The 17,404-nt window shown below is 42.1% G+C and overlaps 1 protein-coding gene across 2 annotated transcripts in view; it reads left to right on the top strand.

Moving 5' to 3' along the window:
• Nucleotides 1-17,404, top strand: part of NOTCH2 (notch receptor 2) — a 157,358-nt gene that overhangs the window by 66,861 nt on the left and 73,093 nt on the right. For both annotated transcript variants that reach the window (XM_058660137.1, XM_058660138.1), the window contains exons 3-4: nucleotides 6,761-7,020; nucleotides 10,382-10,717. In XM_058660137.1, coding sequence (XP_058516120.1) covers nucleotides 6,761-7,020; nucleotides 10,382-10,717 — 596 coding nt within the window. The remainder of the gene's footprint in view (nucleotides 1-6,760; nucleotides 7,021-10,381; nucleotides 10,718-17,404) is intronic.

Consider the following 17,404-nt stretch of genomic DNA (forward strand, 5'->3'; position numbering starts at 1 on the left):
GTGCAGGGTCCCAAGGCTTTTGGCCATCCTCTACTGCTTTCCCAGGCCACAAGCAAGTACGTGGATGGAAAGTGGAACAGCCAGGTCACAAACTGGCACCCACATGGGATCCCAGAGCATGCAAGGCGAGGATTAAGCCACTGAGCCATTGCACTGGGCCCTTAATCTATTTTTCAACAGGCAAGTGCTGTATACAGCTCAAAAGTACACATCAAGTCAAGGGTGGATCTGGGATTGGTATCCAGCAGGACTGGTTCTATGGTTTTGAGTTTTATTTTTTATTTTTGTTTTTGTAGAAGCTAAGAGATTACTGGGAGATGTATTAACACATCTGCTTTAAAAATTTATGTTGTAATTTTTATTTGAAAGGTAAATTTACAGAGAGAACGAGAAATAGGGAGAGAGATGTATCTTCCACCTGTTGGTTCACTCCCCGAACAGCTGCAATGGCTTGAGCTTAGCCAATTTGAAGCCAAGGACCAGGAACTTCTTCCAGGTCTTCAACACGGGTGCAGGGTCCTAAGTGCTTGGGCCATCCTATACTGCTTTTTCAGTCTACAAGTAGGGAGCTAGATTGGAAGTGGAGCTGCTGGGACATGGACCAGCTCCAATATGGAATGCCGGTGCTTGAAGTCGTAGAGGATTAGACTATTGAACCACAGCACCAGCCACAAGAGTCTATAGTCCTAATAGCAGGAACAACAATAAATTCGAGCATTTGTTAATTTCTTGCTGTTTTGTTGTTGTTTTCAAAGAAAGAGACCTTCCATCTGCTGGTTCACTCCCCAAATGACCAGTCTGAAGCCGGGAGCCAGGAGCCTCTTCTGGGTTTCCCATATTGGTACAAGGGCCCAAGGAGCAGTTGGGGTTTGAACTGGTACCCATACAGGTTGCTGGTGCTATATGTGTGGTTTACCTACTGTGCAGTTGTGCTTGCCCCTTGATAAATTCTTGTTAGGTATACTCAAGCAGAAGCTGGTGATCATCCTTTGGAACTACCTTAGAAATTATTGATGCACTTGGTGAGAATTGCCTTGGCATGCCCTGGATGCATGGACCCTGGGGAGCAGCCAGCAACTTAATGTGTGCCCTGAAGCTTTCACTGTGATCAGAGATGGTATCAGAAAGGAAGCTGTGAACATGAATGATAAATGCTATAGGAATTCAGTTAGCAAGAATTGTCAGAGCATGGTAATAAGTTATACGTCACAGAGGTTATCTGAAAGTTACTTTAAACGGTTTAGAAGTCTTAGAAAAATGGAAAAAATGAAAGTTTCATGGTAAAACAGAAAGGCCTCTCTAAATGTTCAAGTTTGGCAGGACATACCCGGTGCAGGTGGATGCCTTTTAAAAACTGAACATCTGCAGCTGCACTGGGTTACTCAGAGTCACGCAACTGAAGGCAGTTGTTTAAAACCAAGTCAGAATCGACAACAGCAACGAGAACAAACACACCTGAGGATGGTGCAGCTCAGACGTAAGCTTCAGTGTGGCTGTGATTGGTGGGGATGCTGGAGAAGAGTGATCAGTAATGTCAGGTCAGATGACTGAACGTGAAATAAGAAGGTCATTTCTCTGGGATCATAATTTCTAGGCTAAGAATTTGAATGGAAAGAAATATTTGTGAGGTTAGACTATAGTCATGTAAGATTGGTTGTAAAGGAACAATCTAGAAAGAGAAATGAGACTTGGTGAAAGATGTAGTTAAGAGAGACTTGAATATGCTTTAAGGTGAAGACTATATCTAACCCTCTGGAATATTTTAAAGAAATGATGTCTTACCAGAGGAAGTGGATGTGGTTCTGTGTATAGACTTGAGGAAAATGAATGTGTCACATATCATATCTTAAATGTTATTTCTCAGTCCAGCCGTAGCTCCCTCACAGTGACTTCATGGCACCACACAACCTGCCTTTGATTGTACAGCTCTGCTCTATGTCCTGCCCTCTTTGCTTCTCCCTTTGGTATAGGTCTTCTGTCCCACTGCTACTCCTCAGTCGTGCTAGGACTTCTGCCTGTCCTGGGGCCTGTGCACTTGCTGTTCCCTCTGCCTCGACTGCTTTCTGTCAAGTGTTTGCATGGCTGGTTTCTCATTCAGATCTGGAGTTACCTTTTATCTTTTCAGCAAGGTCTTCCCTGATTTCCCTTCTTGAATCTGCAAAACTTTTCTTTATATTCTTCATGCCCCAACTCCCAACTCTATTACTGTTTTACTTTTCTTCATAGAACTTTACTCCATCTAACACATTATTCCTTTATTTTATTTATTTGAAAGGCAGAATTAGGAAGGGGACACACACACACACACACACGGGGGCAGGTAGAGAGGTCTTCCATCTAATGGTTTACTCTCCAAATGGCCACAGTGGCTAAGACTGGCCAGGCCAAAGCTAGGAGCTTCTTCCAAGTTTCTTATGTGGGCGCAGGGGCCCAAGTACTTGGGTCATCCTCTATTGCTTTCCCAGTTATATTAGCAGGGAGCTGGATCTGAAGTGCAGCAACCAAGATTCAAACTCATGCTCATGGGATGCTGGCACTGCAAGTTGGTGGCTTTACTTGTTACACCACAGTGCTAGACCCAAACTCCTCAATAGTGTTCTCTTGCTGGAACTTAAACTCCGTAAGTACCAGAATGTTCTTAGTACTTAAAAAATGACTGGTGCATAATAGGCAGTTAAAATGTTTTGAATAAGTAAATGAATAGTATGAGTTTTATATCCTTTGTGAAAGCTGATAGATGTTTATCATTGGCATCATTAGTAATAAGCATATTGGGTGCTATTTGTAGAATTGGATTCATGGTTTCTCTAGCCTGGAATTGGCAAACTTTTCCTGTAAAGTGCCAAAAGGTAAATATTTTTGTGGTCCTTGTGGTTTCGTTGCATCTACTCAACCCTATTATGGTGCAGAAGCAACCTTAGAGTTTGTAAGTGAGTGAACATGACTGTGACCTGATAAGGTTATTTATGGACACTAAAGTTTGAATTTTAAATAATCTTCGAATGTCACAAATATCCTTCTTTTAAATTTTCCAGCTATTTAAAAATACAAAACAAATAGCCAAAGACCCAGATTGGACCTGCTGTACTTTACCAACCTTTGCCTTTTAAAATTTTCTTTATTTGATTGCACATGTGCACACATGCACACACAGGACAGGGATGATTGTGAGAAAGAGGGATCTATCCCATGCCACTGTTCACTTCCCACATGCCCACAACAGCTGGGCCGAGCCAGGCCAGAGCCAGAAAGTCAGTCCAGCTCTCCAGCATGGGTGGCAAGGACCCTGGTACTTTAGCCATCACCCACTGTCTCTCAGAGTGCACGTTGTTAATAAGCGTGGTGGAACTGGTACTAATTATGGGATGTAGGCCTCTCAAGTGGTGACTTCATACTTTGCCAAACTCTATATTTAAAAAAACATAACGACATGCTTTTAAAAACATGTCTTAGCTGAAATTTATTATTCCTTAGAGCTAGAGAGCAACAATATGGATTAAATCCAGTAATTCAGAAACACTTCTGTCAGCTCCAGAAACTTTCAGGTTGTGTCATATTTGTTTTCTTGGGGACTTTATGTTTTCATTTTGTGTTTATGATGCTAATATTTAAATAAGTTTGGCTTCTCTTAGCAAATGCCACATGATGGTGTTAGGGGTTGGTCTAATAACCCAGGAGCAGAGCCCACCCACGTTTAAGAGCTTGCCATTATTTACAAGGTGAATGATTCCCATATGGGAGGATCTACAGTTGTCAGCCAGACCCTAATGCCCAGAGGACTGTTGCTGTGAATGAGAATTGTGTTGCAGTTTTTAACATCATCCATAACACGTTTCTTGAATAAGCTGCAAGTGCTTTTAATAATATTTCTCAGAGTTAATTTTAGCTATGCTGCGTCGGCACTTTTTTCCCCTCTATTTAAATAAAAGAAACTATTTTATTATAAAATCAAGCTGTGATTTGGAAAAGACGTCATATTTTTCTTGGATGAGAGGAAAATGTTTTCCATTCTTATGGTGTGGGGTGGGAATTTGGCACCTTGGGCTAAGATGCTGCTTGGGATGCCTGCATCCCGTGTCAGTGTTTGGTTCCAGCTTTGCTCTTAATTTCAGCATCCTTCTCATGTGCACCGTGGGAGGTGGCAGTCGAGGGCTCAAACACTGGATTCCCTGCCACCCACATGGGAAACTCCTCCGATAGAGTTCCAGTTTCTTGGCTTAAGCCTGGCTCAGCTCCAGCTGTTGTGAACATTTAGGTAGTGGACAGATAAACGGGAGAGCTCTCTTTCCATCTCTTTGTCTTTTGAAACTTAAAATTTGCTCCATAAATGTGCAAAATAATAGTCAGTAGGGTCAGCAGTTTGTGCTGCGTAAATGCATTGGGACTCAGAACAAGACCTGAACTCATTGTTGGCTTTCAGGCAGTCTGTAGTTTCATGCTGTGGCCTCTACCTTTATCTACTCATGAGGATGGCCAGAGATACTCAGGAATTAAGTCGTGGCTCTGCCATGCTCATTTTGTATAGCTCTGGGAAGGGAGGGGTAGGCCAGTTATATCACCCAGTGTAGCTACTTACCGACTCTGTTTCTTCTTTCGTCGTTTTAGCTACTGTGCAATTTCTGAACATGTTCTGTCCTTACTCCCTTTTGTCTGGCCTTCCTCCTGTTCTCGATAACCACGACACCAGAGACTTCAGTTTGCCAACAAATGGCTAATAAAATGTCTTGCATGTGATTGACAAAAACAGGAAGGAGTTGAACATGACCTCGAGACTTGAAATCTAGATGAATAAGAGAATCAGTGCCCCAGTGTCTGGGCACAGGAAGATGTGATGAGTACTGGTTTTGGGTTTGGGTGGGTGAGTTCTGCAGTTTATGTCATAGATTTAATTGGTTTGTCTTTGAGGTGATGGTGGAAAGCTTTCTAGATTCAGTTTTCTGTCCTTTCAAAAAGTAGAGAAATTGGTTGAATCAAATATCTGGATCACTAGAACTTACAGTTAGAATCAAATCTTTTCTATTCCTGTTACATGCTTTTTAGAAGTCCCATTTAAGCAATCCTTTGATTATAAAATAAGGAGGTTTTGGGGCTGGTCCAGCAGCATAGCATGTTAATATTCTACCTGTGGCACTGACAGCCCATATGAATGTTGCTTTGCATCCCAGCTGATCCGCTTCCAGTCTAGCTCCCTGGTAATGGCCTGGGATAGCAGTGTGGGATGGCCCAACTCCTTGGGCTGCTGTACCCACGTGGGAGACCCAGAAGAAGCTCCTGGCTTCCGGTTTCCTACTGGCTCAGTGCTGGCCATGGCAACCATTTAAGGAGTGACCTAGTGAATGGAAGAACTCTGTCTCTGTATTTCCTCTGTCTGTAATTGTGGCTTTCAAGAAAAATAAATAAATCTTTAAAAATAAATAAACTTGCAGTTTTCTGCGCCTTTTTGTTACTGTTTTAAATTATCATGAGTTTTATTTACAATTTGGGGATAGTTCTACATCTTATGAGTCAAGAAATCGTGTACTGAAGTAGAAAATGTGATATGATTTCATTCTTTAATTGCCTCTTTGGAGTTTATATGTAGATTAGACATTTTATGCTAGTTTAATTAAACTTTTGCCTTTTTATTTAGTTTAAAAAAACAATTATGTATGAACAGATTATAAAATGCCCCTTTGAACTCTTACCTTTTACTTCTTTGTGTTCTCAACCACTGGAGCTATGAAAGTAGGTATAAGACCAGTTGATGTTTCATTGGAAATAATAGCATGAAAAACACACATTTTTCACTTTATTGCAAAAAAGCAAATGATAGATATTTTAAATTAGAGGGGATAAGAGGGTAAAGCCATGCACTGTCATATGAGCATCTTAATTCCACCAAATGGCTCAGTCAGAATGGGAAGGTTAATGAATTTAAGCAGACAAGTCTGCACAAAAAGGTGCTGTTACACCGTATCACTGTGCACTCATACAGAGAAGGCTGCACAAAAAGGTGCTGTTATACCATATCACTGTGCACTCATACAGAGAAGGCTGCACAAAAAGGTGCTGTTATACCATATCACTGTGCACTCATACAGAGAAGGCTGTAGTACCTTGCCTTTGAATAGGGCCATGCTGACTGGTAATGGCAGACGCTTTTAGAAAATCCACCTAGTACTCTATCATCAGTCACCTGGTACTTTTTCTTAGCAAAGACTCAAAATGATATAGGGAGTATGTGACTGTATGTGATTTGGTTCACTAAGCACTTCTTTTAAAGTGAGGGTTTTAGTTTTGGGTTTTTTTTTTTTTTTTAAGATTTTTTTTTTTTCCTTTTTAGAAAGGCAGAGCTACAAAGTGAAGGAGAGAGATCTTCCATCTATTGCTTCACTCTCCAAATGGCTACAGTGACCATAGATGGGCCAGTCTAAAGCCAGGGGATTGGAACTTCTTTAAATTTCCCACATGAGTGCAGGGACCCAGTCCATCACGTGGACCATCCTCTACTGCTTTCCTAGGCACATTAGCAGGGTGTGGGATTGGAAGTGGAGCAGCTGGGACTTGAACCAGTGCCCTTAAGGGATGCTGGCACAGCATGCAGAGGTTTATCTTACTATACCATTGGCATTGCCCCTCTAGTGTGAGGTGGCTTTACAGATTATCTTTACATCTCTTGATTCACATCTTGAATTTTCTTGAACAGGCTGCCTTATCTTACCATATGTTTTTGGAATTACAAGAGTTCTGCTGTTCTAATGGCCTCTTCTCTTCCATACAGGTGCCCAGAGGGCTTCTTGGGAGAGTATTGTCAACATCGAGACCCCTGTGAAAAGAATCGCTGTCAGAATGGTGGGACCTGTGTGGCCCAGGCCACGTTGGGAAAAGCCACATGCCGATGTGCTCCAGGGTTCACAGGAGAGGACTGCCAGTTCTCAACGTCTCACCCCTGCTTCGTGTCTCGCCCTTGCCAGAATGGAGGCATCTGCCACACACGTGGCCGGGATACCTTTGAGTGCACGTGCCAAGTCGGCTTTACAGGTAACAAATGGAACTCAAGTCTTTATTTCCTTATTCTCCAGCAGGTGTCTTTGCATTGTATTTTTTAGCCCTTAGAAATCTCCCTAGTCTGGTAGACATTGCCATTATAATAATTAACTGAAAGTATTCCAGGCAGGTACACTTCACTTCCGTTTGTAAGTCTTAAAGGTAGGGAAGGAAAAAGAAAAAGGGTCACATACTTAGAACTGTTTGCTTCAAGTGTATGTTATGATTGGTGATCAAAATTACTCCAGTAACAGAAATCCATCATTGCCAGAAGGAAAGCAGTTGATATTGTTGATTCCTTGCTTAGTGTAATCTGCTTTCTCCAGGAATGGGAAACCTTTTTCTGCTGTTGCCATTTGGAGATTAATAACATCATCTTTTGGCCAATCAGAATTATCAACTTAAAAATTAGCCAGGTATAATTATTTTGAATTTCCAGTCTTACCCATGGTTGCCTTGGCAGTGCCAGACCAAGCCATTTTGCAGGTTGGACATTCCCCACTCCTGCCAGTGCTCCAGCTTTTCTTGTTTTCCTTATTCCTCTGCTTTTGTTTTTTGTTTTTGTTTCTGCACTGGTTTTTTTTCCTGACCCATTAACTTTGTGTTTCTTGGAATACCATTTGCAGCCTTCTTTGAGTCACATCAAAACTCTCCCTAAGAGTTTCACTAGTTTTAATGGCTTCTACAGTTGGTATCTTCATCAGTAGCTTATGACTCTCCCACCCTGACATTCAGGCTGGTATTTGTAACTCTGTTGCATGTTGTTGAAAGTTCTGCAGATATCTCATACTCAACAGGTATTACTCAATAAGTAATGCCCATGTGAGTTCCAGATGCCTAAACTGGAAACTCTCCCTTCTTTGTCCTTACTGCACATTAACTTAGTCACCCAGTTCAGCCTCTGAATTACTGCTCACCTGTCCACTGCCCTTCATTTACTATGGCACTCTTCAGTTAAGGACCCTGGTATCTATCTCTTGGATTTCTGATTTACTTGCCTAATTAATTTTCTTTGCTTTTATCCCATTGCATTTACTAATCATGCTGCTACTTTTAACAAATGTGTAGTGAATTTTCATCATCCACAAAATAAGTGTGGACTCTTTGACATGGCTTTCATGGCCCTCTGTAGTCTACAACTTGCATCTTCTTTTGCCTTCCCTTCCCTAGAAGTAGAGTCTTCTCACACCAAAATTCTCATTTACTGAAAACATTTTACTCATGTCACCTTTATGCAGTTGCACACTCCTCAGCTGGAATGCCCTGGTGTACAATTGATGTTGCTTAAGACTTGTGTTAATGATCCTTTGCTTACTCTTTCAAGTAGTTTCTCTGAGTTCTATTAATTTTATGTTACTTTATATGATTGCATGTTTCTCATTTGAATAGCTTATGTGGGTTTTAGTGCTAGATCTGAGGTTTATTAAAAATAAACTGCAAGTATTTATTAAAGCAGGTGAGCAGAAAGTACTGTTATCCATGTTATCTCCTTATTTAAGCATTAAATCAATAATAATAATAGTAATAAAATGAGAAATACACACAGAAAACTAGACTAGACCATTCAGAATACGTGTCTTCTCAGTTTTTCATTCCTACTGAACCGCAGGAGTCATGATTGTCCCTTATCCCATCATGACTGGATCTGAGTCACTGAAGAGATTTCATGGCTACAAGAGTAATGTCATACTTAGTGTCAACTTTGAGTAATTTGATGTCACAAAGAGGATAACATCCATTTAGTACATTTTAGCTCTGACTAAAAGAAACAGCAGTGAACCGTGTTCATGATTCAAGTGCCACTTTGAAATGGCACCCCGATTGAAACATCTTTGCCATTGAAAGGATCCTCTTTCTGTGCATTTGTTACTTTTGTTTATTGCTTTAGGAGTCACATCAGGTCAAATGTATCCTTTTGGTGTTTGCCATAGCCCAATACTTCACCTAGTCAGATGTTTGTTAACTTACCTCCACTCAAAGTTGAGAAAACAAAAGCAGCAAGTTCATGCCTATGTATAATATGTATGGGAAAAATAGTTCAAGGATCATTTTCTTTTGCTTGTGGCTAAATACTTTCAATACACACCGTTGCCAGAGGCAAGCATTTATATTTCATCTCCACAGTAGGGAAGCATTCTCGGTATCAAGAGTGAAGGGAAACAAGGAACAGAAATGGTTCTTCCTTCATCTGTATAGTTCTGGAAGATGAATGTCCCATGTGCAAATTTGTTTTGCACCTTTCCCCTTGGATTTGGCACCCTTGGCAGAGTGCTTCTCTGTGACACCTCTTCTCTCTTTAGGAAATGTGTCGTATTTCTCGTTTGTTTTTCTATAGGATTAGTGATTTGGACCTTTTGCTAAACAATCATTTAGAGTATTAGCAAACTCCCCAGAGTTCTCATCTCTGGTTTAAAACACGGGCTGGGTGTTTGGCCTCTCAGGTAAGATGCCAGTCAGGATGCCTATCTCCCTCACAGAAGTACCTGGGTGCAGTACCTAGTTCTGGCAGTGGCTTCTAGGCTTGGAAGTAGCCAGTGGTAGGTAGTTGGGTTTCTGTAGCACATCATGTGTGGGAAAATGGGATTGAATTACCACCTCATGGCTTTAGCTCATGCCAGTTATTGTGGGCATTTGGGGAATTTAATACTAATATTAATACTAATACTAGTATTAATACTAATACTAATACCAATACCAGTTCCAGTTCCAGTACTAATATGGTGGATGAGAGTTGTTTCTCTGTTTCTCTCGAATTCATAAGGAAAAGTAATAGTACTTATCACGGAGGAAATCTGTTATTCATGTTATGGAAAGTGTCAGTACATTTTGTTCATTCACGTTGACAGCTTTCTGTATGTAGAAGGCAGAACAACTTCATGTGTATGTGTGTGTGAAGGGGGAATCACTGATGACTTTATGGAGGTAGCAACTTTTGAGCAGAGTTGTTAAGAGTACCAAGAATACACTGGGTAAATGAAAAGGAAGCTGCCATTCCAATCAGAGAGGCAGCTTGTGTAAAAGCAGAGATCTGAGGGGATAGAGGAGTCTGGACTGCTGGATCATGAAGGCCTGGGCTTCAGGGACAAACTGGCAGTCTCCTCACATGCTCTGTCCACTGAGTGCTCTGTGTTTTGCTTATGTGCCTTGGAGAGTTTCTGGAGCATGCCTTCAGTCAGATGATCTTGGAGGAGCCCAGATCTGACCTGACGCAGAATTCAGAGTTTAGAGGTTCTGCATGTAGGAGCTCCCTCATGTCACCTGCATCACCCCCCACCCTGGGTGGGTGAGAAGGAATTAAGGATGAATCTGGCTCCTGTGTCTGAGGCAACACTGAGTTCTGTTTTCCTTTCTTTAGGGAAGCTGTGCCAGTGGACTGATGCCTGCCTGTCTCATCCTTGTGCAAATGGAAGTACCTGCACCATTGTGGCCAACCAGATCTCCTGCAAATGCCTTGCAGGCTTCACAGGGCAGAGGTGTGAGACTGATGTCAATGAGTGTGATGTTCCAGGACGCTGCCAGCATGGCGGGACCTGCCTCAACCTGCCTGGTTCCTACCAATGCCAATGTCCACAGGGCTTCACAGGCCAGCACTGTGAAAGCCCCTATGTGCCTTGTGCCCCGTCCCCCTGTGTCAACGGAGGCACCTGCCGGCAGACTGGAGACTTCACTTTTGAGTGCAACTGCCTTCCAGGTAAGGATCTCCATCGTCATCGTGCCCTGGGTGTGGGGGACAAACACTTAGCACAGGAGAATGGTGGTAAGTTTGACTCAGTTGTTTCTGTAGGAAGCATCAGAAAGCAGGGAAAAAGGGAAGTGAGAATGTCATGTGAGGTGGGTTACTGGTGAGGGAGGAGTTTTATGGGCCCACTGTTGTCCATAAACTGAGCAGGGGTAATTTAACGTGTCAGGATTTATGATGATGAGTAGCTAGGAAATTGTTTATTGTCCCTTTTGGAGAAACAGTGAGAAATATGAGAGAGAGCTCTGGGAAAGGGATACACACATCTAGAATGGAGAAGAACTCAAAAGTAGCCACTGGAAAATATGCACATGTGATTAATCAAGTGCTTTAAGTTGAATTCAAGCTTGGAATAGGGAATCGACTTTCCTATAGACTTTGTGGGACAGTTTGTTATTTTTCTGCCCATGCAAAGGCACACACCTGTTCTGTGTGAGTTCTTTTGGTCTATAAGACCTTCAGCATCCTCTCCCATGCACCTTGTCCAGCTTTAGTGTTAACCTTGCCCTAACATGAAGCTGGAGAATTCTAAAACTGGACAAGTCCTGGGTTGGTAGCTAATGTCTGAGCCATCACATACAAATACAGCACCTTATCATACTCTTAGCCGCTCCAAGTTCCCTGGACCCCACACACATCCCCAAGACAGAAAGAAATGAGGAACAGTGTCCAGGAGCTTAGAGCCTGGTGTTTCATAGAGAACGGGAAAGGAACAAGCCTGGCCAGTTTACTTAAGTCCTTATAAAAATGATGAGGAGGCTGAAAACCAAGAATTTTGATTGGGAACAGACACAAGCAGCTGGAGTAGATGAATTACTAAGCAACAAAGATCCTGTTTTTATACAAATATCTTCAGCACAAAAACAAAAGAAGAAAAAACTGTAGGGGGGCATAATGTGCTAAGTAAGCAGAATTGCCTCAAAAAGAAGTTGTTCTCACTGCTCTTTTGGGGTGGGAATCTTAGATCCTGGTGGTATGTATATGGTTCACAAGTAATGAGATTGTGTGTTTTTCACCTTTTGGGAATGAAGAGTCATCAAATAATCCCTAGTATAAAAACAAATGATAATTTATTCATTTCGTTCAGTGAAAATTTACTGACTATTGGTTCTAAAGCATGGCAGTGTGACACTTGTTATCATGTAACTAGCTCACAGGAGCAAGCTTTCTACTAGCATTGTAACCTTTAGTTTCTCTTTCAATAAAGGACAGATAATGCTATCATTCCAGATAGTAAATGTTTATTCACATAATATTACTATCACTCACATTATCTTGTAAAAAGAAGAACTAAGATATCTTTCTCCATCCCTTTATTTGTTTGCATTTTAGGAATTGAAGACAAAAATGTAAATAGTTTGGCAAGTATTTTAATGTTACAAATATTACAGTACTCTAATCGTGTAGTAATTTCAAGGTTAATGTGATCAGTTGAGGAAGGCTGAATGTGTTGTGCAGTATTCAGAAAATTCAGCAGTTGACTCGAACAGGAGGTCGATTTGGCAGTGAGCTATTGACGGGAAGTCAGAGAAGTCAATAAAGGAAGTTTTTAGCGTTGAGAGAGTGATTATTCACTCCCAGGGTCTCCGTATTGTTACCCATTAGCTACAGTAGAACCTTAGGGAATTCCGAGAGTGTGTCCAGGAAAGGAACTGTCAAACTAGAATAGTATCTCTTCCTTGAGAAAGGAAATAGCCAGGGTTCTACAACTGAGTGGCTGCAGGGCTGCTGGGAGACCTTGGCTTGCCTCTGAGTGCTCTGCTTCTAGCGGAAGCATGACACTAATGTGCTTGTTAGATGGTGTGTGTATGTTCACATGCGTGCGTGTGCTTTGAGGATTGGGGGACGTGGTGCAAGGAGGGAGAAGAGTTGGTAAAGAGAAAGCGTACATTGATTGAATGCTTTCAGTGAGTTAAGTATAGTATCAGAGGTTCTCATACTTGTTAGCTTAATTGCACAGAAACATGGGATAGATAAGTTTCCATGTTTTCTCAGGTGACTTAACTGAAGGTTGAAGTTATTAAGTGATTTACCCAGATACATAACTGGACTAGGCTGGGTTCTGGAATGTAGTGAGGTTATTTGCAAATCTGTGCTTTGTGTGTATGATTGCATCCCATTTACTTTCCGCAAATCCTCTGAAGATGAATGAAACAAAGTACTGTGAAGTGATCGGGTTAAAAATATGTTCATGTTGTGAAAGGGACATGACTAGTTTATGTGCTGTATATACATATTGAAATATTGCACATAGGTCATAATAGTTGTAGAATATTACATGTAAAATAAAAATTAAGAAAACATAGGGGCAGCTGTTTGGTGTTGCTGCTAAGTCACTGAGTGGTTTCCTTGCTTCTCTGTCAGAGTGCCTGGATTTGGGTCTCAGCTCTGCTCTCTGTTGTGGTGTGCTGCTGGCGTGCACCCTGTGGTGGCAGTGGGTGATTGAGCCCACATTTGGGCCCCGGCCATTGATGTGGGGTCCCAGATTGACTTCCTTGCCCCTGGCTGCAGCCTGGCCCAGCTCTGACCGTTGTGAGCGTTTGGGAGGGACACAGAGATGAGAGATCTCTATTTCTGTGTCTCTAACTGCCTGCCTTGCTAGTAAAATAAATAAGTAAAAATGTTTAAAAACAGGCAAAAATGAAGTGCTGTAAATTATGATCAAATACTATTTGTTACACATCAGTTTATGTATATAGTATGTGCAGATACTGGAAAGAGATTTAGCAGAGGAGTTTTTTTTTTTTTGAGGGGGGCGTCCCCTGATCTAAAACTGGTTGACTTCAGCTTGGACACACACACACACACACACACACACACACACGAAAGGAAATTTTTAAAGCCTTCAATGCAATAGAGGATGCATCAACACTGCATAAATATGTATTGAGAGTTTCTCAGGTGCTGTGTAGGCTCATTGTTCTGACACTGCAGGCGGAGCTTGGAATGTATTCACTTTATTTCCACATGCTGTGCCATTCTCCTTGCCCCTCTGTTACTCTCCATACTATTTAGAGACCAAGGTGTTGCTTAGAGCCATAGTGACCATCTCAGTGTGAATAAGCGTCCTTATTTAGAGAATTATTTCCTGTCTGAAAATGGGAAACCAGGTCAGCCAGAGGGAAGGTAGCTTGTTCAGGCATCCTGCCGCTCCAGCCACCTTTCAGGGCTTTGCATTCGAAACTGAGCCCTACCCTGACCTCACTGTTTAAAATTGCAAGCATCCCTCCCTCCCCTTAAATACTCACTGTGGTCTCCTTTTTTTTTTTTCCCTCTGTGACACTTATCTCCTTCTATATAATTTGTACTCTATAATTTACTTCACTATGGCTATTGTTTATTGTGTTTCTAAATTCTGTTGCCTTTTTCCTTGTCCAGAATGGAAAGTAGGAACTTTGTTTTTGTTTATTGATGTATCCTAAACACCTAAAAGCCTTGATTAGGTGTATGAGTTTAGTATCAGATTACTGTCTTCTCTTGGTCTTCTGGTGCTTTGGCTTCTTTGTCCTTTTATATCTGATGCTGGATAAGGAGGATTCTGGTGTGGGTTGTTTTTGTTTTGTTTTCACCTCTGAGAGTTGGTGAACACCCCCTTAAGTTAGTGATTGCACTTAAATGGTTAAGTTATAATTCTTTTTCTGCAAAGGCTACCCAGTCCCCGTAAGTTGATTTTGGTAATGCTGTAGGACTCAGGAGGAGGGGATTAAACTGCGGAAGGAACTCAACCTGTGTGACACAGAAATGCTTCCCCACAGAGAGAGGGAAAAAGAACATTTTGAAGAAGAAACTAATAAGGAGACTTGTTTCATCTTCCCCTTGGATCAGCCACTGCTAATAAGGGGGACACTTCATGAGGTCCCCGTTATGTAACGTTCATAGATACCCTGAGACAGGGCATTGAACCACAGCAGCTTTTACATAGGAACAAAATAGAGCATGAAAATAAATTATTGAATCAGTGATTCCTGGTATTTTTGGGTTAATGCCAACCATTGAAGAGAGAATGAGGTAACCTGGTTTTGTGCTTGTGGCTGTTTTAATAGAGCAACACATGTAATCAGAATATAGAGCGATTTTGAATCTACTAGCTGTTCCTTAAGCTCCCAGTTGGATTGGATAGTCCTTAGGCTGCTTTTCCCATTTGCTTCTCCTCCAGCATCTTACCCTTTATAATTTTTTTTCAAAGTTAACCCTGTACTATTTTTAAAGATTTATTTATTTTTATTAGAAAGTCAGATATGTGGAGAGGACGAGAGACAGAGAGGAAAATCTTCCATCCACTGGTTCACACCCCAAGTGACCACAATGGCCAGAGCTGAACTGATCCGAAGCCAGGAGCCATGAAACTCTTCCAGGTCTCCCATGTGAGTGTAGGGTCCCGAAGCTTTGGGCTGTCCTCAACTGCTTTCCCAGGCCACAAGCAGGGAGCTGGAAGGGAAGCGGGGCTGCTGGGATTAGAACTGGCCTCCATATGGGATCCTGGTATGTTCAAAGCGAGGACTTTAGCCACTAGGCTATTGCGCTGGGTCCTGTAATTTTTTTTAAGCTCCATAAAAGGCTGCTTGAGCTGTTCTCTCACAAAAGTGAAGGTCTGTCCTCTGTAAACCATCTTTGCCCTTCCCAGGCTGATTCGGTGCAGTAGATTCTGTATTACAATAAAGCTTAAGCACATTTTGTGGCTTCTGTGTCTGCTGTGTTGAACTTAGCTTCAGCAGTGTTAGAAAGGGCCTGGCATGATGTCTCAGGATCTCATGTGGGCGCCAGTTCATGTCCTGGCTGTTCCACTTCCCATCCAGCTCCTTGCTTGTGGCCTGGAAAAGGAGAGAATGGGCCAAAACCTTGGGACTCTGCACCTGCCTGGGAGACCAGGAAGAAGCTCCTGGCTCCTGACTTGGGATCAGCTCAGCTCCATTGCGGCCGTTTGAGGAGTGAACCAGCGGATGGAGGATCTTTTCTCTGACTCTCCTCAGTAAATCCGATCTGTCTCTCCAATAAAAATAAAATAATTTTTTAAAATACCTGTTAGAAGTCCCCCTTTGATTCTCACACTTGAGCATGTGAAGTTCCCTTGGTTTTTAGGCAGATTTGCTTTTGTGGGTAGACTCCTTGGCTGGGCGGGGGTGGTGAGATATCCTGGTTTCTTTCATCCAGTTCCAGATCTGTGTCTGCCTGTCTGTCAGTCTTTCCCCTTCACTGATTCATTTCTGCTTATGGAAAGCTTTTCCTGAGTGCCTGCAGCCTGGCCTGAGAGCATCATAGGCTGTGTCCTGTCTGCCTGCCCTTTGTTCCTGTCTTTTTGCTCCACTCCACCCAGTCTTTGTAGCTCTCACCTCCCAGGGTTTTGAAAATGGAAGGTATGGTTGCTCTCTTGTGAGGCACTGTTCTCTCTGTGTGTGGGATGGCAAGTTCAAAGGACTGTTTTCTGATCCCTACTCTGGTTGTCACATTAATGACTAAGTGGCCCACAGTTTTATAACAGCACAGTTTCTGAATGTTCTCCCTAATTTCTCTCCTTTTAGCCTTTTAAGGAGGGGAATTGGCTTTAAGCAGCAGACTCATCCTCAGTGCAGCCAAGGGGGCCTCTGTGACTCTGTGACTCGCCTCCCGCCCACACGGCTGGAGACTTTACCCTGAAACTTCAAAAGTGTTTTAAAGCAGTGACTGTGTTGTGACTTAGTTGTATAACCCTACATACATTGTCCCCTCTCCAACTCCTGCTCCATTGCTAGATTTTTCCACAAAGAGTTCTGTATCTGTATTTTTAAAGTATAAATCCTGTCTTAATATTGGAGGGAAACTGGTTTGGCTTGAGTTTTATCAGACCTGGGACCTTTTTTTTTTGTTTTTTTTTTAAAAGATTTGTTCATTTTCATTGCAAAGTCAGATATACAGAGAGGGTGAGAGACAGAGAGGAAGATCTTCCATTGGGTGGTTCACTCCCCAAGCGGCTACAACGGCCATACCTGAGCTAATCCAAAGCCAGGAACTCGGAGCCTCTTCTGGTCTCCCACACAGGTGCAGGGTCCCAGCACTTTGGGCTGTCCACAGCTTTCTTCCAGGCCACAAGCAGGGAACTGGATGGGAAGTGGGGCTGCCAGGATTCGTACCAGCACCCATATGGGATCTTGGCGTGTTCAAGGCAAGGATTTTAGCCACTAGGCTATAGCGCCAGACCTCAGACCTGGGATTTTTGACCTACGGTCAGTGTTTCAGATTGTAGAAAGGTCACTCTGGGTTTGCAGAAAACATGTTAACTAAAACTAGTTAAAGCATCTTGCTCAGTAATGACTGCTAACTAACTACTAGGTATAGAATCTTTGGCAAGTTAGCCCTGGGGCCCTCAACTTTCTCATCTATGAATGAAAGAGACAGAGTGGATCATTTCTAAATGATTCCACAATTTCATTGGTAATATGTCATAGTTGGTATGTGTAATTTCCTGTTTTAAGTGCCTTCTTTCCTAATGTAACAGCTTTACTGCAACATAGTTTACATGCTGTGTAATTTGCTCAGAGTACTACAATCCAGTGATTTTTTTTAGTATACACATAAATAACTATTACCGCTATTTAACAGTATTTGCATACTACAAAAGAAACTGTGTGCCTGTTGTAATTTTTCTCCATTCCTTTTAACTTC

The sequence above is a fragment of the Ochotona princeps genome, chromosome 2, assembly GCF_030435755.1.
Source record: "Ochotona princeps isolate mOchPri1 chromosome 2, mOchPri1.hap1, whole genome shotgun sequence".
Classification (NCBI taxonomy): domain Eukaryota; kingdom Metazoa; phylum Chordata; class Mammalia; order Lagomorpha; family Ochotonidae; genus Ochotona; species Ochotona princeps.